Source organism: Gymnodraco acuticeps, unplaced genomic scaffold (assembly GCF_902827175.1).
Source record: "Gymnodraco acuticeps unplaced genomic scaffold, fGymAcu1.1, whole genome shotgun sequence".
NCBI classification, from domain to species: Eukaryota; Metazoa; Chordata; class Actinopteri; order Perciformes; family Bathydraconidae; genus Gymnodraco; species Gymnodraco acuticeps.
In genome coordinates, this window is record NW_022989923.1 from 165,096 (window position 1) to 191,232 (window position 26,137).

The 26,137-nt window shown below is 42.5% G+C and overlaps 1 protein-coding gene across 1 annotated transcript; it reads right to left on the reverse strand.

Annotated features, from left to right (window-relative positions):
• Window positions 1-22,722: 22,722 nt before the first annotated feature.
• Window positions 22,723-24,136, reverse strand: LOC117542292 (zinc finger MYM-type protein 1-like). The gene is made up of 2 exons (XM_034209861.1): window positions 23,390-24,136; window positions 22,723-23,190 (listed from the first exon to the last, which is right to left on the reverse strand). The coding sequence occupies exons 1-2, from the start codon at window positions 23,960-23,962 to the stop codon at window positions 22,723-22,725; spliced, it is 1,041 nt and encodes a 346-aa protein (XP_034065752.1). The 5' UTR covers window positions 23,963-24,136.
• Between the last annotated feature and the right edge of the window lie 2,001 nt (window positions 24,137-26,137).

Consider the following 26,137-nt stretch of genomic DNA (forward strand, 5'->3'; position numbering starts at 1 on the left):
TTTAATATATTTGGATGAATGGTTAGTGGCTGATGAGTCTCCAGTGAAGAAAATAAAAAGACACGAGTGACAAGAAAACAGCGAAGAAGTAAAAGAGGCGAAAATACAGAGATTTGAATGACAGAAAAATCGACCAAATTGAAGAGGACAGGCATGAATTGAATACAAAACCTAATTCTTGAACCCTGAGAGCAGGAAACACTGAAAAGAGTCAAGGGAAGCTTATAAAAGTTAACAGCATTTAATTACACAAAAGATGCGGTGATGTACAATTTAAATTTGCGAGTGGAGGCGCTCTTCCCATGCGTCCGGTCAGCCGAGGTCAGGGAAAAGAAGAGATCGATTGTTGGCTTGCCCTTCCTGTGGTCATCCGAGGTCTTCTCCTATTGGCCGGCGTCGTCGGGGGCGGGTCCAATGCAATTCCTGCCCTTTTCTGTTGCTAAATTACATCATTCTGGTGTCTGTGGTTATTTAAACATTCCCTAATAAACGTGATTTCAGCGTCAATAAATGAGTGTTAAACCCAGTTTGTTTAGGGTACAACAACACATGTCATTTCACCTTCAATTCGCGGTTTGAAAATGTAGCATTTCGCCTAATGCTAACCGGAAATGACGAAATTCACTAGCGGAAAACCGGAAGTAGTGTGAATATTCGGTTTTTAGAATAAAACAGATTTAAATTAAATACTGTGTATTTAATGTGTGTGTGTGTGTGTGTGTGTGTGTCATACTTGCCAACCCTCCCGATTTTCGCGGGAGACTCCCGATTTCATTGCCCTCTCCCCGGTTTCCTCCCGGGGTCATATTTATCCCGATTTCTGACAAAATCAGATTTACTCACGACTGTTTCCACTCGGACTTTAATACAGCTACACCATTGTTTGGTTTACATGGTAGCGCGTCTCTTTAGCAGCACGCGCAACTCAAAGTTTGAGAGGGTGAGGAAGATGAAAACTGAACAAGAATCGACAACTCCACCCTCTGCTCACTCCTTTCCTGTAAAATACACCTGCAGACAACTACTGTAGCGTCACCTTGGATACGAGTCCAAACAACTCACAGACACACAGGCCAGGGTGCTGACAGGGCGTCCTTTGAGCTCTTTCGACTCCACTTCGAGCGATAGAATTACTAACAAATAACTGCTAACAGAGCACTTATATACTAATAAAGGACTGGCTTATCTAAAGCCAGTTGAGTAGCACTTGAAATGTTTGGCTCTACGAAACCTGATGTACTTATATGATTCTGTTTTCTTCAAGGTTGTGTCTTCCTGGTCGAATGTACTTATTGTAAGTCGCTTTGGATAAAAGCGTCAGCTAAATGCAATGTAATGTAATGTAATCAGATCTGACGACGCTGATTGGCTGAAATTATGTTTCGGCGGCATAGTATACAGATAGCAACAGTTAGCTTGTTGGCTGCTGCTGCTGCTCTGGCTGAGGGCTCCTTTCTACCGCCCGGACGAGAGAGGGTAATGATACACGCTGCGGCCAGGCAGGAAACATGTGACTTATCAGTAACTTTAGACATCGTAAAACAATTTTAAACAAGATTTTATTGTAGATTATACATTTTACTGATACCAATTATATAATATTTACCTTGTTCATTGAAAATAAAAAATAAATAAAAAATTTAAATATATTTTTTTAATGACAATCAAACATGTGGGAAGAGGGTGGGCGACGCCCCTATGGGCCGGCCGCCACTGGAAGCAGCCATCATCCCTTCTTCCTCTTGTTCGTTGCTCTCCTCTTCATTGTCCCTTTTGTTGATGCTGTATGGGAGTGTATACCTGTGCTTGCGGCTGTACTTGGATAGGAAGATACACAGGTATTTGCTGTTGCTGGAATAGTGTGGGAAGATACTGCGGTGCTTGCAGCTGTACTTGGGTAGGAAGATACACAGGTATTTGCTGTTGAAGATACTGCGGTGCTTGTGGCTGTACTTGGGTAGGAAAATACACAGGTATTTGCTGTTGAAGATACTGTGGTGCTTGTGGCTGTACTTGCGTAGGAAGATACACAGGTATTTGCTGAACTTGGTTTTGTGGACATTCTTTGGACCAATGTGACGTCCGACCACATGTGTAGCAGTCACCATTTTGGAAACCTCTTCCTCTGAAACTTCCTCCTCCGCTTTGTTGGTTCTGCATTTGATTCTCTGCTTCTTCCTGAGTTTGAACTGTTGGAGGTCTCCGCCCTGCCTTCTCTGCTAGTATGGCCATCTGCTTTGTCGATTTCTTGTTTTTATTAGCTTCGGTATCTTTCTCAGCTATTTGTATCTTCAAGAGTCTTCTAGCTAGTATTTTGTCGTCTTCATCATTTTCCCACTTTGTTTCCTGATATTTCATATCGTGGTGAATGAGATGTAGTCTCCATTCTTCAATGGGTTTAGTGTCTAATCCCACCACGTCTCCCAGGCATGCCTGCACTGATCGGGGGGAAGGGCTTTAATGACAGTGTTCTTCCACAACACTTCAACAGATGGAGAAAGATCATGTCGTTCTCCCATGCTGTCCTCCCACACTCCTTCACATCTCTTCAAGAAGGCATGCATGTCTTCCTCCGTGCCTTTCCTCAGGCTGGTGAGGGCCTGTAAACTGCGTGTTGTCGGGTAGATGTGACGAATAGCAGCCCAATAGCTCGGCCTGATATTGTTGAATGAAGTGTCATCTGGAGAGTTAGTGCATTGGGCCTCGAAATCTACTGCTCTTGCCTCTAGTCGTCCTTCTATCCGTCCGAGCAGGGCCCTCATGTCTCCCAAGCACAGGTGGTCTTGGACAGTGTACTTCTCCAGATGATTCACCCACTTCTGACCTCCTTTGGTGAGTGGAGGTAGCTTTGACACCAATGCTTCCATGTCCCTGTGAGTCCATGATTGGTATTTAAATCGTCCTTCTCCAGCTGCTATCAATGGTAACATGTGTCTTGTGCAGTTCTTGAGTCTTCCAGCTATAGTTACTATTGTTGTTTCTTGTTGCTTGTTTTCTGAGAGTGGTGTAAGACTTCGTTGTTGCTGTGACGGTTCCAGGTATACAGAGTGTCTGCTGGTTACAGAATGTGTACTGCCGTTGTCATCTTCATCTCCTTGTCCTTCGTAATATTGTTTGTCAGGAGAGTAGTTTGTTCGGCATGTTCTTTGAGTTATTCTTGTTCTCTCCTTTCTCTCTGTTGTCTATCTGCCATCATGACTTGGATAGCATTTAATTACACAAAAGATGCGGTGATGTACAAATGAAATTTGCGAGTGGAGGCGCTCTCCGCAATGCGTCCGGTCAGCCAAGGTTAGGGAGAAGAAGAGATCGATTCTTGGCTTGCTCTTCCTGTGGTCATCCAAGGTCTTCTCCTATTGGCCGGCATCGTCGGGGGTGGGTCCAATGCAATTCCTGCCTTTTTCTGTTGCTAAATTACATAATTCTGGTCTCTGTGGTTATTTAAACATTCCCTAATTAAACGTGATTTCAGCGTCAATAAATAAGTGTTAAACCCAGTGTGTTTAGGATACAACATCCCGTCATTTCACTTTCAATTCACGGTTTGAAAACGTAGCATTTCGCTACATGCTAATGCTAACCAGAAATGACGAAATTCACTAGCGGAAAACCGGAAGTAGTGTGAATATTCGGTTTTTAGAATAAAACAGATTTAAAATAAATACTGTGTATTTAATTCAAATTACGCCATATCATATATTGATTTTAATTTCTAACACTATGAAACTATTTAAAGACTGTCTGATTGAAAAAAAACAACCAACAGAGTTTGACAGCAACGGGGCAGAAACCCTCCACACGGAGCTTCGGTCCTTTTACGCAACAGTCCAGACATCAAACGGCAAAACATATTCAGTTGCCAGTTACTTTGTCATTAGGGCAGGGATATCTAGACACTTTCCAAGGTTTGACATGATGAATTGTGCTACTTTTAAAGCAAGCAACAATGTTTTCGAATCTGTAATCAAAAAGCTCCGCAAAAACGGGAAAGCCGTCAGCCAGCACCACCCACCTATCTCAGCTGCGGACTTGCGGCTGCTCAGGGCTTCACAGGCGCTGCCTGTGGACACAGCCGGAGGACTGGTCCGGAAAGTGTGGATGGATGTCCAGCTGCATCTTGCAGAGAGGGCAATCGATATTTCAAAGCTTTTTTATCTTGAAACGTCATGATCAGGGATGCGAATACATATCTCTTGCCCACAAAGCCGATACCAAGAATCATAAAGATCCAAAATATCAGAATAAAGAGAATGAGAGGTTTTATTTTCGCCGAGCCTGAAAACCAAAATTGCCCCGTTGCCAGCTTCAAAAAGTATGTTTCCCTGTAACCATCGGGCGACAAAGCCTTCTACCTTCACCCGCTAAAAAAAAACCAACAGCTTCTCAATAGTGAATCAGTATGGTATTCTCATGAGCCCATGGGACATCATTTCCTTTGGCAAATGCTACCCACAATAACCCAGGCAGCCCAGCTTTCAAAGTGTTACACCAACCATACAACCCAGTCTCACGGCATTTTGTGTTATAGTCACAACATTTAATCTATTGATTCGTGTTCAACAACACGATTTTTCCCTTTTTGCGTGTCACACAGAACGATTTTACAAGCAATGTATTTCTATTGGTAGTATGTTTCGTGCCTGCACCACGTCTTTTTGTCCGGTCGGGTCTTGGAACACCGGAAGCTGTGTGGTTCATAAAAACATTTTCTTACTCAATATCAAGCCACGATTATTGTTTTTATTTTAAATTGTATAATGTCTGACTTTTTTTGGCGTCCGTGAGGAAAATAAATGGGGCTCAGAGCCTCAGAATACTGAAATCTTGTCAGGATTATTATGTCATGTCACGTGTCTATGTCTAGGTGTGGGTGTTTTTCCGTTCTCCTTGTCATGTTTTCCTCCCTGTATATTGTCTGGTCTCTTTTCCCTGTGTGTTCATGTCTGTCGGTAGTTCCCTGGTGTGTCTAATTTCCTGATTGTTTTCACCTGTCACTCCTTGTGTGTCTCCTGTGCTCATCAGTGTCAGCCCCGCCCCTGATTGTTCCCACCTGTGTCTAGTTACCCTGTGTTTAAATTCCCCTGTCTCCCAGTGTTCAGTGTCAGTTCGTATTGTCTCTTGCCATGGTCAGGTCTATGCTCTTTTGTGCTCAAGAATAGTTTTGTTCCTCACTACGTGAGCGATTTTCCTTTTGGTCTCATTTTTTGTCATCTCATCCTGAGATTAGTTAGTGACTTTTTTTTGTTCATCGTGTTTTTTGGAAAAATAAAGTATCTTACCAATACTTTACCTCTGTCTCCCTGTCTGCAATTGGGTCCAACATCCTAAGTACCTGAGATCGTAACAAATCTGTATTTTTTTTAATCTTTTTTTTCCTTCTAATTGGTTATTATTTTCTAAATAACACACTGTTATTTACTCAACAATAACACACAATTATCCTTGTTTATATTTATTTGTTTAATCCTATAATATCAGGCTTTTTTGCTGTCCGTCTGGAACTGTATTTCAAAATAAAGTCACCGGAAACAGACGTAGGCGATACACTGAACTGAACTTATGACCCAAGATCCTCAGCTATGGTTGACGCTCGGTGATTGGATGTTTTAGCCGCAATGCACATTGGGATATGGTGCGATATTGCATTGTCTGTAGTGTTTACCCAGTGTTTCCTGACATGAAACGTTTTATTTCACCTTGCTATGTGTTTTTAACGTATATTAAAAAACGGGGACATTTCCGGGGACAGCTTCAACCAATACAAACAGGCCAATACAAATGGGGACTGTCCCCGGAAAACGGGGACATCTGGTCAACCTAATGTAAGGCCATCTGCTAACATTGGAGTTGATATATGGAAACGCTAGCAACTTAGTTAGCCCAGTTAGCATTGCTCGCACACACACACACTGCTGGAGGAGCAGACAGGCTTGGCGATAAAGCTAGAACAAGCTAAACTCATCCTGAGCACACACAAACACTCACAGCCGAAGTAAAAACAATAAGTGTGGCTTGATATTGAGTAAGAAAAAGGTTTATAACGCTGTGAGCATGGGTCTGCGGAGAGCATTTCTCCGCGATCCCAACTTAGCAGTCCGAAAAACGTTTACCCATTTAAACAGTCGTGGTAGATACCTTGTTTTAAACATCATAAATACACAAACAACAATGAATACTTACAGGTTGTGTGTACCCAAACTCCCGCTGGTCCAAACAAAGTAGGAACAGCATCGTTCTTCAGTGCCCTACGCTGTACATATCCGGCATGAATCGCTGAAAGGTTTGTGAAGCTTTGTTACGTGAAAGGCTGGCAGAGGGCCATAGCCATAGCTCTGGGCGTGGCTACTGGCCATTCCTACGTCACGATACCCAGGAACTAAACAATGGAAAATGAGAAATCTCCAACGAGGCGTTTTGGGGAGGTCTTTTCTGTGTTAGAGTTTTACTCCCTACAGGGTGTACTTTGAGGGTTTTGACTCTGCACACCGTTTACATGCATAAAAACCTTCATAACACACAAGGGGACGGTTTGTTACGTGAAAGGCTGGCAGAGGGTGCGGCCATAGCTCTGGGCGTGGCTACTGGCCATTCCTACGTCACGATACCCAGGAAGTAAACAATGGAAAATGAGAAATCTCCAACGAGGCGTTTTGCTGCTGGGAGAAAAACTGACTATCAGAAATGTAACGTTATCTTTGATAATATTTCGTCTCCTCATTTTTCGTCAACGAAAGTAAAGAGAGATTTTAGCATAGTTTTTATTTAGTAAACTACATTTTCGTCTCGTCACTTTTCGTCAACGATATTGCATGATGATTTCGTTGCAGTTATTGTTGACTGCCGTCGGTGCCGTCTCGTCATCGTCTAGTTTTCGTCATGGAAAAAAAGGTCGTTGACGAACATATTTCGTCATATTTTAGTCAGTGGTGTAGTGGGGATTTTTTTACTGGGGGGACGCTATTTTAAATTAGGTCATCCCAAACAATGCCACACAAGTGCGCACGCGCGCAGTGCACTCACAAAACGGGCAGACAGGTCCACAGAAACTACCAGTATGCTTGGTCCTACTTTAGTTACTGTACTGCAAAAAGCAGACAGCGCTGTGCTCAACACACACACAGACTCAAAACCATGGACACACTGGCACATACGTTACATAAACAATGTATAGGCCTAAATTGCATAAGCTACAGTATTGCAACTAGCAGACAGCGCTGCTTTTCTCTCTATCTCCACTTTCAAATTTAAAACTCATAACAAACAAACAAAATTCCCAAAGTTGTCCTGAAATTAACTTATTAAGTAAACAAAACGAAAAATATATATAGCCTACTAATGCAAACATTGAATCTGGACTTGAAATTATTCTGATTAGGCCTAGCCTACATTGCAAATAAGCAGACAGCGCTGCTTTTCACACACAATCCGAAATGGATGAACAAACTTTGCAGCCCAGTTTCCCAGCTTTGCAGTCTATCCACGGGTATGCCTCTTGTTTCCTCCGCCACATCTCCTCCGTCCATACCTCTGGGAAAGGTGAGCTTGAGCTAGCCAGGGGAACGTTGCTAGCGCAGCTAACGTGCACGTTAGCTAGCATTATCCACGTCTTTAGGCGGCTCTTCTGATGATGTACTGTAGTACTAGTAGCAGCTTCACTTGTAGTGCTGCTAGCCTCTTTCTTCGTGTGAATTATATTCTTTTTAGAAAATAAGTCAAGTAAAAAATGTTTGCCTGCCATTTTCGTTAGCGTTCTTGAGGGAAAGAGCTGCCGCAAAATCGGCGGGCGGTAAGCTGGCCGTGGGTGTGTCACTGACACACCCCCAGCTCGCCGCGGGGTCACGAGCGTGATGACGAATCATAATTCTTTAAGGAAATCGTTTTTATTTTGTATATAATTACTGTGAAATGTATTATGTTTTTGTCATTATTACAACAAATACACACTTGCAACTGATAAGACTGGCAATGATTTTATATTTATTAGACTATTAAAAAAAAAGATCATGCTCCAAATAAGTGGGGGTACGGCGTACCTCCGCGTCCAACGCCCACTACACCACTGGTTTTAGTCAACGAAATTAACACTACTCGCTACAGGGTGTACTTTGAGGGTTTTGACTCTGCACACCGTTTACATGCATAAAAACCTTCATAACACACAAGGGGACGGGTAATAACCGGAAAAGCATGACATGGGACCTTTAAATTGTGTTTGTATCTACTCTCACACTAAAGTTTCAATTTCATTATTTATTATTTTTTCATTATTATTTATTTATTTTCATTATTCATTATTTCATTGTTTGCGGAATGGGTGGTGGCACACACATGTGTGCACCAGGGTGCATTTGCTCGATGCAGTGAGCATGGGGGAAGCACAACTAAGAGAGGCTGTCAAGCTTTGGGAGGAAAAGCCTGACGAATGTGACGAGGATGAGATGGAGGCAATCTTGGAGCTATTCAAGTTTAGGTTTGAACATATGGAAGACATGTGGACCTTCTTAAACGAGATCAGAGACAAAAGAGGGTATCTGGCATTCTGCGAATGCATTTATGTAGTTTGAATAAAGGGCAACAAGAAGTTGGAACACTTTGTCAGTTTTTGTTTTGTTTTTCAATGAAGCATTTGATAATTCACCTTGATTATACCATGAACACCACAGAGGAATGTTGGTTTACTTTAAGATAAGCCTTTTATTGTCTCCCGCATCACACCACAAGGGCAATTTAGGAGTCCATCAAAACAAAGAACTACCAAATGTGAAAGTAATTGAAATTTTAATACACAATGGAATCTAAAATATATTTCTAGCTAATAGTTTAATATGCATAATTGTAATCCAATAGTGTAGTAAAGTGAGAAATAAAGTATGTAGGAGTGAAGTGAAACAGTCTATTGTAATAGCAAACAGTAGATTAGACTATAGAGCTGTAAGTAACATAATTATACATAACATTTTCAGGCTTATGACACAAATAAGAGGCTAATAATTGTAAGAAAATACATATGGTTTTAACTAACTTTTACTTTTAAGTGGTGTCCTGCTGACATAGTTAAAATATTTATGTATTATAAGTAGACGAATCATCTTGTTATATCAAATACCCACAGCTGTCGGTTCATCATATTGAACTCAGCTGATTGCATTAAAATTACTGTAGTATAGTTGTCTTTATTTTTATGTTATTATTCAAAGATAAATAAGGAAGTGTGTGTTAGATGGCGAGGTTTCAGCTCCGATTATTACATCAAAGAGGCTTAATGTTTTCTATTTTATTTCACTATAGCTATGTGGACGATGTCAAGGTCACATTTTGACCGAATTAATCAATAGCGGGTGTAACTAAAATACAAGATGTCGTTATTTATATATGTATACAATTTTATTTCGTATTTGCGTGCATTTCCTGTTCGGAAAGTGGCGCTGTACTGATAGTAACTAAAATACAAGGTGTCCCTATATATCTATATACATATGCAGGGGCGTCGCCTGGACCTGGAAACATTCGGGGCTTAGCCCACAGTGGCGGCGCTACAGTCAAATGTTCTACTGCAAGACTCCCCACACGCACATACACAATTGTGTCATCTGGTGTCACAAACGTGTGCCTGCATTAGCTTTGTTACAGCAATGGATTGTGGGAGATTCTCAGAGCACGTGAGGATCTCTTGAGGGTAAGGTGCCTGTATTATCTCGGTGGACAAAATGTATGTTTTTATTTTATAAGGACAATAACGTACTGTTGTGTTTGTTTAGTTTAATGTTAATTGTTTAATGCTCACAGTCACAGCAACATGTTTTTAGTGTGATTGGCTATTTGTTTTATATGATTTATCAACGTGATCATCAATAGCTAATCTGAGCACCAGAACCCAGCTCACGTGTCCTTTTATGCTGTCCATTGAAATGCAGGTATCTGAGTTTTGTACACCAGTTTATTTATGTTTAATGTTTCACATTGCTCCACATGATGCCTTGACTACAAAGTCTTCCATGTTTCTACGCTTCTTCCTCTGTGTCACAGTTTCGGGAATATCAAGATCATTGCACAGGGCCTTGGTCTTGTCATAGACCTCATGTGCTTTCTCGTTACTTTGGTAACTTTTCAGTGTGTTCTCAACTGCTGTTTTGTAATCTACAGCCTGCACCAAGTCAATTGTTTCTTTCTGCAGGTATTCAAGCAGGCCCTGAGTGGTTGAGAGCAGTGTCTGGAACATGACAGCATGTAGATGGTACTGAATTTTCAAAGCTTGCTTTCCAGTCCCTTACTAGAGGGGCTGAAAGGCTCCCTTAAGTCTTGATCAAAGCAGGGAGGTTTTTGACATGCCCAGCGAACAAGTTGTTTGTCCCCTACCTCTAGCTGTTTCTGAAATGTTTGCAATCTCTGATGGTGGACAAGAGATGTGGAGAAGAAAGAGTAGAGACACTCCAGGAGATCAACGCAGGTATGTGAGTTTTGTACACCAGTTTGTATAAGTTTAATGTTTCACATTGCTTGTGAAAAATATACTACCACTATACGATCACTGATGTTTTGTTGTTGACTGGACACTTATTTTGTAAAAGAGATAGCATGAGAGGATCTCTTAAGCAATGCAGCTCACGTGTCCTTTTTATATGCTGTCCATTGAAATGCAGGAAAGTAATCACCAGCTCTGAGTGATCTGTTGCCGAGGGGACACTACACCGGAGTTACATAAGCAGAGATAAAGTGCTATTTTGGGGGGAACTCACCTCTTCTGGGATCCCCCAGGAAGATTTTTTAAAAATATTGAAGTTAAAAGCATCAATCTTGTGCACTTCGAGAGCAACATTAAGAGATATGGATACATCTCTCAACACCCATATGTCAAAAATAAATCAAAGAATCAGAAACGGGTTTATTATTTAAAAACACTTCATTTTTCAATTAAATCATAAACTATGTCAAATTATTAGAAGTTGTTAGTAATCAGATTAAACAGAAAAAAGGGATGGAAGGAGGAAATAATAATCCCTCATCTCTTGTGGTTGAAATGATCTCTTTTGCTGGCCAAACATGCTGGATGGAAAGCAGTGATGTCTCACTTGCCTTGGCCCTGTATCTGCAGTCCCTAAATCAGTCATGTTACCCATTGACTCTTGTCTGTTCTGGTGTTCCTGTTCATTGTTGTCTCCATTGTCGTTCTTGTCTGTTGTATCTCCTTCTTGTGTGTCCCTTTCTCCTGTTCCCCTTTCTTCATCCTCTACTCTGTTTGGCTCATCTGTGATGACTGTGTAAGTAAACATAAACAAGTATGTAAGTCAATCAGTTTCCAGCTCTGTCAAATAAATGAATTTCAAGATACACACATTTGTCTTCATTAAAATGAGTGTCACCACACTGTCACAAAATGTAATACTAACCAATTGAAAATAGTTAAATTTACATTGGAAACCTCTTGTAGATATCACTATTAAGAGTAGTTAACTGCCAATAGGACAGAATCATTCCTATACAAATGCAGTTTGAGTAATTCACTTAATATATTTACTTAAAACTTTAATATAGTCATTTTCACTTAATACTCTAATATAGTGATCTTTCTGCATTCAACACTTAGGAAAGCTGTACAATTTGACATGATAATGAGGAAAAAAGGCCTCCAACAATGCAGATCATTTTTTGATCATATCAATTTTAAGATGCGGGTCAAGGCTTAATATTTGGGAGCATAGTGTCCCTTGCTCCCTTTCAGGAGCCCCACTGGATTGGCTTTGATCTGAAATATTTGTATAAAAAGCTTGTTAGCTGGCTGTCCATCTCATAATGTTCACATAGAAACTAGCTGTCAATAGGAAATATCAATCAGAAGAATTATATTTTCATGCAAAATCTGTCACAAAAAGAGGTTGCACATTTAAATGCAGGTGTTGTTATGGCAACGTCAGTGGCCAGACAGCCACATTTACTGCTGCAAATACGTTCAAACATGCTGTCGACACGTAAAGCAGTGGCAACTATGCCACCATTTCAGCTGACTCTTTCTCAGAAATACTGTCACATAACATCCATATATATATTTCAGTGCTAGGTTGATGCTTAGCTAAGCTAACTATGAAACACTTTAACTGACAGGACTCAGGAATCAGGATCAACTGTGTACTGTAAGGTAGCTTCTAGCTTCATGTCGAACACAGACAGTAAGTCAACATTTCCCAGAGAGCTTTCTTTGAAATCACCAAGTAACGCTAAAAAACACAACATTTAGATTGTATGACAAAGTGTTTATTTAATATATCTGGCTAGCTATAGCTACTTGCTAACGGTTTAGCTTACCCGCGCGATTCAAAGTAACGTCAACGTAGCTATAATGTATGCTTTGCTTACATGTTCGCATAACTTGTAAGTTTACTGACAGGTACATACCTTGTTCATCTGGCTCAGGTGGTGGCTCTGGGGTTGTTGTGTGAGCCACCACTTGAGAATTGCCGTCTTTTTTATTAAATAAATGTCTAATGTCCATCTTCAGAATCTCCGCGTCCGGGGCTGACAGTTTAAAGTTTAAACATTGTCACAGAGGAGAGGTACGTACCTGTCAGCCAATAAAACACGTTTATTTCCATATAACTCCCTGATTGGTCTGGTGGCGTCGTCTGCCTCTGTGTTGCATTCACTGAACATGGGAAATTACATTTCTGCCGTCCGTCCTATAGGTAAAGTAGGTTAATGTATTATATTATTGAGGGAGAATTTGTCCGGGGCTAAAGCCCTGTTAACATATGTATATAATAAGTGTCAGTACGATACAAATTTATTTTGTATTTGCGTGCATTTCCTGTTTGGAAACTGGCGCTGTACTGATAGTGGCGATTTTATTTTGGAATTCTTAACGTGCACCTCCTGTCCTGAGAGTGGAGATGTCTTCAGAGTGGAGTTGTCCTGAGACTGTTGCCTACAGGCAGGCTCCCATGAAATCTTCTTATTTTATGCGATATTAATCTTAGAGGAACGAAGCCGGGAGGAAGATCCGCCCATCGTCGAAGCAGCCGAAAAGAGGAGGAGACAGAGATCGATATACACATACAACACAGATGAGCTCACTCTCTTTCCTCTGTACACAGCTGCTGTGAAGACTTGTTTTGTTTGTTCCAAAACCACGTTACATATACATTTACAAAGTCGCACCGTAACTCCAAATGACCTGACATTTTTCACACATATCCGGGTGGACCTGTTCTACAAATAATCCTCTTGGAATCCTTAGCTTCGCCCACCTTTTTTTATATTAAATTAGCATAATGTTCAAAACAGTTAAATATTCACTTACATTTCAATTTTTGGTTTTTCAACACTAAACTTCGTATACAGCATTGGTGGAGGGTCAGACACATTACCGTAGAAAATGAGCATGTTCAGACAATAAGTATTGCCACCATTAATCAAAACGTACTCACAAAAAGGCGGGACTTAGAAAGAAATGCTCATAACTCATCAACAATGTATCCATTCACTACAGATTTTGGTGGATAGGTTCAGTCTGTCTTGGGGAATAGGCGCATTTTCATTTTAGACTATAGGGGGCTCCAAAAACACCACCAATTTATAACTCAACAACGGATGGATGAATTTTTTTTTTGAACACCGACATGCTCTGGGGATGACTACGAACTGAGATTTAAAGGGTTGCAACAAGTGCAGAATGTGGGCGTGGCCTATACATTTTTTTTTTATTGCGAAAGCATAAAATGAGCTTCGGACGCAAAACTTGGGACACATGTTTCTCAGAACTTCAGGCATTTTGGCACAGACATTCCTCATGGAATTGCAGACATATTTCTAATTAGCTTCCATTAGCCCCGCCCCCCAGAAAGTCGGCCATTTTGAAAGATTTGCGTTTTTCATGCATTTTAAGCACATTCTTGCGAACTCCTCCTAGAATGATCGGAAAAATTCCAATCCAGGACAAGTTCAGCCGCTATCCAATATGAGGCTAAATTGCGGAGCACATTTTTGATAAATCAATCGTGGAGGTCGTAAGCTAATAGTCAGGTTCAATATATACTTTTGTGGGATTTTTGTGGGGATTTGCAATACTATACATTTTTGGAAAGGATATTGTATAAAGATTCAGAAAATCCATGTTTCCATTTTCCCAGGTGTTTATATGGCAGCCATATTGGAATTTCCAAAATGGCCGCCGTAAAATGTAGGTTTTGTAATATATTGACTTCTAATTAAGCTAGAACATTGATTTGAACTGCTAAACCCACATTTTCAGGATCAAGGAATACAATGGTGCCAACAATAATTCGGTAGAACTCACTAAATTGCATGTTAACATAACTTTTATTGAGGACTCAACAGATAATTGAAATTAACTGATCAAACTGAGTTTAAAATTGTGAACTTCAGTATCATCATGACATGCACATTTTTCCACAGAAAAGAAGCAACCTTCTTCATTAGATATCTAAATGTATACACATCTATGCATCATCATCATCAACACTTTCATCCATCACGGCATGGGAATCATCGTCGTTCTGGCACTGGCTACTGCACTGACACATATCAGTACAGGCTAAGTCATTAGCTCTGCAGGAATATCTTCCAGAAGAACAGTTAGATTTACATCGGCATTGGACCATCTCAATGATGGCCTTTGGGGCTGGGAGGACTTCTGTGGTTGTTGGTTTCATGCCATCCGAGTCTCTGAAGTACCCATTGTGCAGGGGGTCCAGCTGCGGATCCTGCAGAGCCATGGCTGCCTGGACCCTTAAGATATGCTGCTTCAGAGCTCCAAGTGTTGGAGGGAGCTTGTCACTCTCTGCCCTGTGTTTGCAGAAGAGATAAGATAAAGCTTTATTGTCTCCCTTAGGAGAAATGTGTCTTGGGCATCGAGATAATACACATAAAACATTCAGGTCAATCAGTCATAGATACAGAACAGAGATCACATGGCAAACAAACAAACAAGAAACATACAGGTACAGCACTATTGCACATATCCCTATTGCACATACATAATCAAATTGCACTTTCCCTATTGTATTTTTACATAAATCAAATATTGCACGTTCCCTACTGTATTCATACACAAATCAATATTGCACTTTCCCTATTGCACCTATGCATAGTGTCCGTCAAATTGCACATATCCCTATTGTGTCCATACCTATTTACACATAATGCACTTCCCCTATTTAACCTTCTCGATTGCACAAACTACTCTGTAAACATTGCACCTCCCAACAACTCCTAACACAGCATAATCACAATTGTTTCTGACTGTTCAGTAGCTTGATTGACAGCGGAACAAAGGAAAACTTATACCTGTTCAATTTACAGTTTGGTAATCTATACCTTCAGCAACTCAAACTCTCTATACAGGATGTGTTTGGGGTCGCATGGGATTTTACGGCCTTGCTTTCTCACCATCTCCTCAAATATCTCCTGAAGAGAGGATGGTGGAAGCATGCCAATTATTTTTCCAGCCCTTTTTATCAAGCTCTGGAGTTGTGATTTAGATTTAACTGACAAGTTACCAAACCATGTTGTGATGCCATAACGAATAATAGACTCAATTGCTGCCCTGTAGAACATTAACATGATACATTTATCCACTCCATGAATCCTGAGCCGACGCAGAAAATGCAGGCGCTGGCTTATCTTTGAGCATACCTGATCCACCTGATGGGCCCAGCCTAACTGAGCATCAAAATAAATCCCCAAATATTTAAAACGTGAAACCTGCTCAACTCCCTCCCTGTTAATAAGGACGGGGCTGTGATCACCTACTGACTTGGGGTCAAAGATCATTTCCTTTGTTTTTTTAACCTTTAACACCAGGTTGTGCGCCTCACACCACTTCACGACCTCTTCAATCTCAAGTTTATACATAGAAATGTCTGAGTCTCTAGTCAGTAGACTAAGTATGGTTGTGTCATCAGAACACTTTATGATGTGGTTGTGTGTGTGCTGACTCCTACACTCATTTGTGTAGAGTGTGAAGAGAAGAGGAGAGCTAACGCAGCCTTGTGGTGCTCCTGTGCTTATGACCAGTGTGTCAGAGAGGGTTGAGTTTACGTTCACCTGCTGCTGTCTTTCAATTAGGAAGGAGTGATACCATCTGATTAAGTAAGGGTTCACATCCATCTGTTTGAGCTTTTTTAACATCATTTGGGGAAGAATAGTATTAAAAGCTGAGCTAAAGTCCATGAACATTAATCTAGCATAAGCTAAAGGATTTTCGAGGTGTTTTAGAATAAAGTGAGTTGTACAGGTCAGAGCATCATCTGTACCTCTACCATCGCTGTACGCAAACTGGTAGGGGTCCAAGAGGTGTTGCACCTCAGTTCGCAAGTTCCCTACAATAATCCGTTCTAGTGACTTCATAACTATTGAGGTCAAAGCCACTGGTCTGAAGTCGTTGTTGTCATGTGGGCATGTTTTTTCTGGAACTGGTATGATGACAGCTTTCTTCCATATTTGAGGGATGCTTCCCGAGTCAGCAGAGAGCTGGAATAATGGACTCCAGGCAGGGGTGAGCTCGTCTGCAAACGTTTTCAGCAGGAGTGCCGAAATACCGTCTGGCCCACTGGCCTTCTTAGTATGCAGTTGTTTGAAAACCCTGGCCACAGCACTATCATCAATTATTATTATTCTATTGTGTATTGGGTCACAGGTTAAAGAGGTTGACAAGTTATTACTGCATCAATGTTAGAAGCAGAATTAATATCAAAACGTTTGTAGAAGTTGTTAAGTTCATTTGCTTTGTTAAGCTCATCCAGAACATGCATCTCCCTCTTGCCGGAGTTCATTTTTGTAATTTCTTTAACAGAGTCCCACAGTTCTTTCGAGTTCTTGGTTGAGAAAGCCTCTCGGACACTCAGACTATGTTGCTCTCGGCTTCTTTAAGTTTCCCCTTTAGTTCTCTTTGAGCTGATCTCAGTTGTATTGCATCGTTCTTTTGAAAAGCGATATTTCTTCGTCGGATACACTGTTTAATATCCGATGAGATGTAGTCTTTATTGTTTGGATATATCCTAATGGTCTTTTTTGGCACAACAGTATCGGCACAAAAATGAATGTAGTCTGTGATGGTCTCAGCGATGGTATCGGTGTCATTGTCCTGGTAGAATACTTCCCAATCTGTGGCCAGGAAGCAGCCACTTAGCTTTTCTTTATGCTCATCCTGCCATAGACTGACAGTTGTAGAGACAGGTTTACTTCTCTTGATGGCAACCTTAAAGGTGGGGATTAGCTGGACGGTGTTATGGTCCGAATTTGAAAGGGGGGGTCTAACTCGAGCAGCATACGCATCTTTGATGTTGCCATAACATTTGTCCAGTATGTTATTTTTCCGGGTGCCATTTTTTACATATTGCTGGAATCCCGGAAGTGTTGGTTCTAGTTTACAGTGATTAAAATCTCCAATAACAAATATAGGTGCATCAGGTTTGTTCTTTAACTGCTCGTGCATGCAGTCCGCTACACGTGAGGCGGCCTTTGATGCGTTCCCATTGGGTGGGATGTAAACAGCACAGATAAACATTTTCCCATAGTCTCTAGGTAGGTAAAATGGTCTCAGACATAAGAGTTCGATATCGGGAGTACACACAGTGTCTTTTGTTGTGTAATTGCTGCACCAAGAGTCCTTTATATAAGCGCAAATGCCTCCCCCCCTCACTTTCCCCGAGTTACTGTTCCTGTCCATACGAACGTTTGAAAAGCCTTGTACCTGAACCAATGAGTCTGGGAAGTCTTCCTGAAGCCAGGTCTCAGTGAAAATCATCATGCATGACTCACGGTATTCGTTTAAGATCCTAGTGTTGAGGCGTAGCTCCTCCACCTTATTTCTAAGGGAACGGACGTTGCTGAAGAGTATTGATGGTAACGGCGGCTTATTGCATCTCCGGCGGAGTCTATGTTTAATGCCGCCTCTCCTCCCTTGTTTCCGCAGCCGTTTTAGCAGCTCCTCCGGGACGTAGTCCAGCAGGCCCGGTTCCGGGGCGGCTCTTCTCCGTAAGGACAGCAGACATTCCCTGTCGTAGAGCCGCAGCACCTGCTCGCTTCCACGGCTTCGCTTTGTAAACAGCGAATGCTAGATGTTATTAGCATTAGCAAAAACAGCATAGCAGTCCTCTTCCCCATCGTCATCTTGCCTTATTGTTCACTTATGTGAGCTTGCCAGGCTCCAGAAAAAACAAACAAAACAACACAGCACACTTGACGAAAAGAAAAACTGGACAAAACAAACGTGTAATGAATGAATGACTTAGAAAACAAACAAACATTCTCTCCCGAGTCGCGTGCAGTGCCGCGCCTCTTCTGGCCCAACTCCCTCCCTGTTACTAATATGCTATCGTAGTTCAGGGATTGTCTTTATGTTGATACCCTTGGGTGAGTAGGCTGCCCATACAAAGGAAGCCAGTGTGGACAGCATTCCTTCCGCCACTTCTTCTTCATCCAAAAGCATCTGCAGATCATTGATAATATCTTCATCTGCTTTTAAATAGATCTGCAGCCAGGTTGCCTTGCCTATATGGGAGAACCTGCCTGTGTTGTCGGCCCCAGTGAATGCATGGAAAGCTGGCAATGCCTTTGCTCTTTCTTTACCTAGAGCTCGCCACAGTGGTTCAATCTGCACAACACCAGAGGCCATCGAAATCGATGTGTTCTTCAGCAAGAGATCATAGTTTGCTGTGACTAGCACTAGAATGTCTGTATCTGGTGAGAAGAACATCAACTGTGCATCAGCTGGGTTTCGGTGTGATGCCAGCATAGCCTGGTGGATCAGCAGCGTGTCTGCTTCTTCGTGGTTATTTTCTTCAAAGAGCACGTCTTTGTTGCTCCTAGTGTTCCCAGAAGCTGACGTGATGATCAGCTTGGAGGATCCCCTGTTGTATTCTAGAATGTTGGCTGCAAGATAGTCAGTCAGATCGGCCTTCGTCTGGTCATGAGAGAGGAACCTGCTCAGTGAGATGTGTTTGATGTTGGTGTCATCTCTGACTTGTTACTGGATAGCTTTTCCTTGTCTGTTTATCTCTGGTTGCACTCTTCAGAGAATCTGTCCTGTATGTGTTGAACACAAGGATGATTTAATTATATCTTGTTAGTGACATCAGTCTGTCATTGAAGCAGCCACTCAGATCCTTGACTGTCACTACAGTGGCTGGTTTTTTGCTCAGCCTCTGCCCAACCACAATGCCATCCACCAGGGCTATCTTTTGACTTGGCTGATCAGTAGATGTGGTGTCTGTGAATCCTGTATCCATAGCATCTTGGTGGGTAGTACTTCCAGCTTGAGGCAGCTGATGGTCTTCATGGGGCACATCTTCTCTTGTCAGCTTCTCAAGGAGATTGATTAACTTGGACTTGTCATGGCATGGCAGGATTGTTCCATTAGAAGAACGAACAGTGCCCTTGGTGTTAGAGTAAATTCATAGTTTCCTATGGCCTCTTTCTGGTTGATGACCTGGCTAGTACCATCAGCCTTGCAAACAGGTCCTTGGTCTCCTTCAGATCCACAGTATTGTCTCTGAGTTTCACTGTAATCTTCTTGTTCCCTGACAGGAACATCTTATTGTTCACTTTCTTCACAGGGGCCCAGAGGCTGACATCTCCATTGATCCGCTATGACACGTAGTCTTCATACAACTTCTGGACAGTGACATCAGCATTCAAGATCTGTGGTATACTCATCTGGGATGTAGGCAAGTGTGATTACATTGTACAGCTTGTCGCCTTCAGTGGTAAAGGGGTTTCCATGACTGAGTATGGCTGCCTTGATCTTGTCGTTTGTACCATGTGCCCTCTTGACTGCACTTGGCCCAAGCTCATGGTGCTCTGTGGTCAGCTTCCATGTCAAATTGACTCGTGAACTCTTTCGACAGATGTGAAAGTTCTGGTGTGACCATGACAAATCTCTGTCTGACATTGGCATTGTTAGAGATGCCAATAATCCCAGAGCGAATCTTCATCAGCTTGTTCAGATGTTTGCATGCGTGGTCTGCCCCAACAGACACAAAGGGAATGACACTCTTGGTGACGGATATATTACCTGCGTGTAGTTCCTCCCAGGTCTGAGGGTGATTGATCCTCAAGTTATGCATGTCTGCGATGTATCTTGGCCAGAGTCTCTTGTACTTGATGCGATCCATGGCAAAGAACAGCTTGCTCAGTGCTTCTCCAGCCTGCAGATGGAGTTCAAGGTCAGTTTTCCGAGTTGCTGCTACGAAGAACAGGATTGTTTCCACCCGATGTAGGTAGCTCATCATGGCCTTGAACATTGCATGCTGGGATTTTTGTTCCCCCCATTCTTGGAATGCTGTGATGACTTCAGCAGTGGCTTCCAGGAGGTTCCTGTTGTCTTGCTTCACAGATTCAGCCTTGATGTCTTTACCCTCCGAGCAGGCAGCTTCTACTCCCTCTGTTGCCTTCAGGCACACATATTTCAGTTGTGGGTTGTCCTTGAAGAACTCCTCCAGAGACATTTCATAGAGTGCTACATACGAGTAGATGTGGGCATGGAGAGCTCACTTGTAGTGTGTGCATTTCAGGATTTGCCTTGTTGTGGCAGGACCATACACATCTGCTTCCATCCAGGCATCATCTATACTCGAGTTCTCCATGGAGGCACCAAGAGCTCTGAGGGCAGCCATGACGACATGCAGCTCACCCAGTCTGGGAACAACCATCTGTTTCTGGTCAGGTCTGGCATCTAGGAGCTGCACCACCTTCTCATAAAGGGCCATGTCAAAGGTAATGACTGTGGGGTGATCCTCCCCAACTGCCAACTTCCTCAGCTGATTTGCTTGCATGATCACAGTCAACAGAGTTGACCACTCGTGTGCCACCTCTGGCAATAGTGGCAAGGCTCCAACCTGTGTCAAGGGAAGGCTTTCAGACAACAGTGAGTTCTATCCTGCCCAGCCTGGAATATTGCTGGAAGTTTCTCATGCTTTCATTCTGGATAATGCAGATGCAACAACCCATCCTAGATGTGTCAGCTGATAGGATTCTGAGATCACCTTGCTGATGGCAAACTGTTCTGACCTCTTGGCATGCTGCGGTTTTGGCTTGTCACAGTAAAGTATGTCTACATGGTAGGGAGTGACTGATAGACTCTGTGCATCACCTATGATGAGAGGCTCTGCAACAGGTTCTTTAGAAGGTTCAATCTTCTGGTACACTGCAGTGATCGTCCCGTGGGTGGTTCCTTTCCCATAACGAGTGTCCTCGGCAAAGTCTGTGTTATCTGCTGCAAAAAACACAAAGGTCCCCTTCTTCAGAAATGGTGGTACATAGAGGCCTTGGTGAGCTCTGGTGTTTTCTACAACATCATTGGCCAGAGCAGTTTCCATGAGAAGGGCACGACCATGTGAAACAGAGTAGCCATGATAATTGAGCAGATTCATCAGCTTCTTGTTGCGTGTGTCATGGTGGATAGTCAGTGCCAGTCCCAAAACCTGTGGGTTCTGTCGTGCATGGGGTGACCTAAATGATGCTGATTCACTGCTTGACTTGTACTTTACCTGTGCACTGGATTTGAACCCATACATGATATTCTGGCTCACCGTCAGTGTGGCTCGGTCAACAACTCTGGTCCTCTTTTCCGTTTCCAGCTTTTCAGCAGGCCCAACCAACTTTGCACAGGTCATTTTCATGCATCGAAGAGTTAATGTTTTAAAATGTAGTACCTTTGTAACTACCACCATTGGATTCCTTGACCCTGAAAATGTAGGCTTAGAAGTTAAAATCAATGTTCCAGCTTATTTAGAAGCGCAGATATTACAAAACCTACATTTTACGGCGGCCATTTTGGAAATTCCAATATGGCCGCCATATAGACATCTGGGCAAATGGAAACATGGATTTTCTGAATCCTTATACAATACCCTTTCCAAAAATGTATAGTTTAGCAAATCCCCACGAAAGTTAAAATCAAGTTATAATTAACCTGACTATAACAGCGAATATACCATTTGACGATTTACATGTCGCAAATTACTCCAAACTACTCCCATATAGTTGTTCCGATATTCACGAAACCAGTGGCGAGCCGTGACTTTTCTACCTAGGCCCTCTGACCCCACCCCCCTCTTCCCTCGAAAAAAAAAAGAAAACATTTTTACATCACAGCCTATAGTATACTTCAGCGGAATATCAAAACAGCGGCCCGGGGTGCAAAACGCATCAATGACAGCGACCCTCTACCACACAAAACAACACCATTTATATAAACACCTATCATGACAGGGCAACCACAGCCAAGTAACAATTACAAATGAATTAAGTCGGCACGGCGGCCCACATTGAAAATCACTTTGACTTACCTTTGATGATCAAATCACCTAAACACAAAGTCCATCCTCCTGTCCTTTTGGATGAAGAACTTGATGGCGTCGTCATGCAGCTGATCCTTTGCTTTTAAAGCAATCAGCAATTCCTTCTCGATCGAAATTCAGGCCAAGTCTGACAGTCGGACTTGCCCAGTCGTGGACCTCGAGTAGCTTTTTATGCGCTTCAGCGCAGAGAAGGACCTCTCCACAGAGGCAGTGGACACAGGTATTGTCAGGATGATGCATGAGAGGGTGTACACCTGTTTCATGCTTTCACTCAGTCCTTTTTTGAGGAGAAACTGATGAATGTCGGCTGGGCTTTTCCCCAAAATGTCAGACATGCCGTACATCACGGCGAGTTCCGTGTGCAGTCGAGGCTGGTCGAAATATCCGCCATAGCTCTACATCAAACTGTTCAAGGCAGCAGTTGGAAATAGTTACAGTAATGCCCGAACTGTTGCGGGTCCAGAAGGGCCAGGAATTCCAGCTTTTTGTGGTCACTGAAGCGGTTGGAAATCTGGGTTAGCAGGCTGTCAATTACGCTGCAGTGGAGCTCCCTGTACCGTGCACGAACGTCTCCTTGAGCTCCACGGCCGCGCGGAGGACCAACCAAAGCCTGGGTTTCATCGTAGACGCTGTCAAAGTTCCCCTTCTCCTGTTCAATTTGTCGCTGTAGCTGATCCACTCTGGCCAGGCAGAACTGCATATCAAAACCTTTGTTCTGAAGTATTTCAAAAACAACATCCGAGTAGGAGAAGATAGCGTGGAAGGTTTTCAACCAAAAGCTGAAATCGAAGCTGGTAAGGAGGGTGATGTATCCATCAGAGCAATGAACAGTTTCGTCATCAAACTCTGTGTGATGGTCTACGATGTGCTCGAACACCTACTGTACGAGAGTAATGCTTAGTTTAGAAAAAACAACTTATAGACCTCCAGTAAACACTAAGATTAGCTTTTCATTTAATGTAATACTAGCATAGTTCTTTACCTTCATGTTTTTATGAGTGGGTAGTTTCCAACACTAAATCATTTATTTATTATTGTTAATATTTCCATTACGTTCATTGTTATTATTATCTTACCTCTCTCAATTCCCTGGTCTTCTCTGCCACTGTGCACACCAAGCGAGAATGAAAGCACCAGCGAGTAGGAGCTGCCCGTGGAAGCCTATGCTGGCAAATATCATCCAGTAGCTTGGTGCGCTTTGCTGAGCGGCTGAAAAAGGTGGCCAAGCCAGAGAGGTGGGAGAAGAAGACCTTACACTCTCTTATCTTGGAAGCTCCCTTTGACAAGACGAGATTTAAGATGTGAGCATAGCAGTGAATGAAAAGGGCCTGTGGAATTGTTTCCTTAACTTTCGCTTGCACCCCATTCAATCCAGAGGCCATAACAGCTGCTCCATCGTAGCACTGCGCGACCACTTTGTCAATACAGCCACTCTCCCTCAGGAACTCCAGCAGCCGTGTAGCTATGGCCTCTGCTCGTTTGTCCTCTGTCACATCTTCGTACTTGAAGAAACGCTCTTTTATCCCATCGTCAGTGACATATCGAAGCACATATGACATCTGCGCCACGTTGCTAATGTCTGTCGTTTCATCCAACATGACCGCAACAAAAGGTGCCTTCCTCAGCTCCTCTTTCATGCTATCCGTCATTACACTAGCGACAGCGCTGATCAGGTCATTCTGAATCCTTGAAGATGTGCCGGTAAATACTGTTGATGTGGCGAGGTGTGTGTGCAGGTCGCTGTCATATTCTGCCACTAAATCCAGCAACTCTATGTAATTCCCCTTGTTTGATGAAGTTACACTCTCATCGTGACCTCGGAACGGCAACTCTTGCTTGCCCAAGTACACCACACAATTTATCAGGCGTTTCAAAATTCCTCGGTTCCTCTTCACCTTTTCATTATGAAGGATGACACCCCGGCGTTGTTGCTCATCCAGCTGGAGCTCTATCCTGGTGTCCCCAAATGTTTTAAGCCGAATAGTAGCTCTGAGGTGACCTGAAGCATTCTGATGGCGATGTGCTGATTTGGATAAACTTCCTAAATCAGAATATCCATCTCTGGCCCATGACCCACTGTCCGCTCCAAAAAGCAAGCAATCCCAGCAGTACAGCTTGTGTTCCCTGGTTGATCCGGTCATCCAGTTGTATCTGGCGTAATTGCCGATATTAAAATGCCTCTCGAACCGTTTGGTTTTTTGAACCAAATTAAGCTGTGGTGTTGGTCGCCCTTTGGTAATTAACTCCAATTTATCCGTGTAACTCATTCTTGAAAAAGACTCGGTTAGTAGTTTCGCAACGATGTCATTACTATCACTAACGTGAGCCATCGTGAATGAACGTATGCTAATTCCGCCTAGCTTGACCCGTTGATATATCACATGCATAAACTTGGCAGCGCAGCGGGCGGAACTTGTCATAAAGTCCGCGATAATAAAGCCCTCCCATTTAGAGGGAAGATATGATTGGTCAATTGTACTGTCACTTGACATTACTCTCTCGTTGTTTTACTATAGCGGGCCCTCTGTGAATCGCATAGAGGGCCAGACGAGCTTTTTTCATGTAACCCTTCACATTCAAACAAACTGAACAGGCAGATTCGAAGGATTTATTTCTTTGGAAATTTTATTTTAAATACAATTAAATCAAGTTTTTTCGGTAAAAATATAACAAAAATAATATTAAAAAAATAATATATTTTAAAAATGTTTTTAAATATTATTTTTTAGAATATCTTAGGCCCTCTCTGAGGGCCTAGAGGGCCCTGACGGCTCGCTGTATACACATTGCTATTATGATTGCACACATATTTCAAATCAGGATTGTTTGAGACGCGTTGCGGCTCGCCTCGAAAGTAGACGAGAGTAGCCGATCGCAGCCGGGGGAGGTCTCAAAAAGCTCGCCTGAAGTCGGACAGCTCGGAGTCGGCTTCGTCTTCTTCTTCTTCTTCTCTCGGTTTTTTGGCGGATTGCAAACAACTTTAAGGTGCATACTGCCACCTCCGGAGTCGGCTTGACTCGGTTTGCATTTATAAAGAATGCACACATGTGTTTAATCGTTAATGTCAGATATGTACTAAGTAAATACATTTGTTCCTGCTCAAGATTAGATTCAACTTTATTGTTATTGCACATATTACAGGTACTGAGACAACGAAATGCAGTTTAGCTTCTAACCAGGTGCAAAAAGCAGTAAAGTGAAAAGTAATGTACACAATCTACAGAATAAAATATAGAATGAATTGAATGATGAATAAACATTGAGGGGTATGAATACACTAGATATACACAGCAGCCTGAGAGCAGTATGAACAGTGTGTATGAATATGCTAAGATATATAAAGTATGAAAACGGTAAGCAGTGCAAGTATAGTATAAAATATATGGATATTAATTTAATGATGATAAATATTGTGGAACAATGATGAAAAATGGGAATGGATGTGGCGACGTAAAACTGACACAAAACAACAACAAACTTTTGCCGAGCCAATTGGAGAGTTTCATCACCAGCAGCACATGGTAAAAACCACCAATGAGCGCTCAGCTCGAGATACCAGCGAGTCATTTCCCATCAAGCATTTAGCTTCCGCAGCCCGTGGAGAGGAACTGCGCCGCCTCGCTGCGCCTCGCTCTCAAGGCTGCGGGCGTCTTTGTCCCGCGAAATTTCAACGTCTCATGTAGGCGGGCCTCCAGAGCAAGTCGGACAAAATGACTAACCATCATGCAACGCACGAGCAAGACGTTGATCGAAATTGCGCAGGTCTGCGCAGTTCTCGCTTGTCTCAAACAAGCCTATTGCCTTCCATTAGCCCCGCCCCCCAG

Excerpts from the sequence above, each read along its gene's own strand:
- LOC117542292 (XM_034209861.1), bottom strand. The coding sequence starts at position 23,962 with ATGACGGATAGCATGAAAGAGGAGCTGAGGAAGGCACCTTTTGTTGCG. Across the intron at positions 23,191-23,389 it reads AGACCAGGGAATTGAGAGAG|GTGTTCGAGCACATCGTAGA; the intron begins GTAAGATAATAA and ends CTCGTACAGTAG.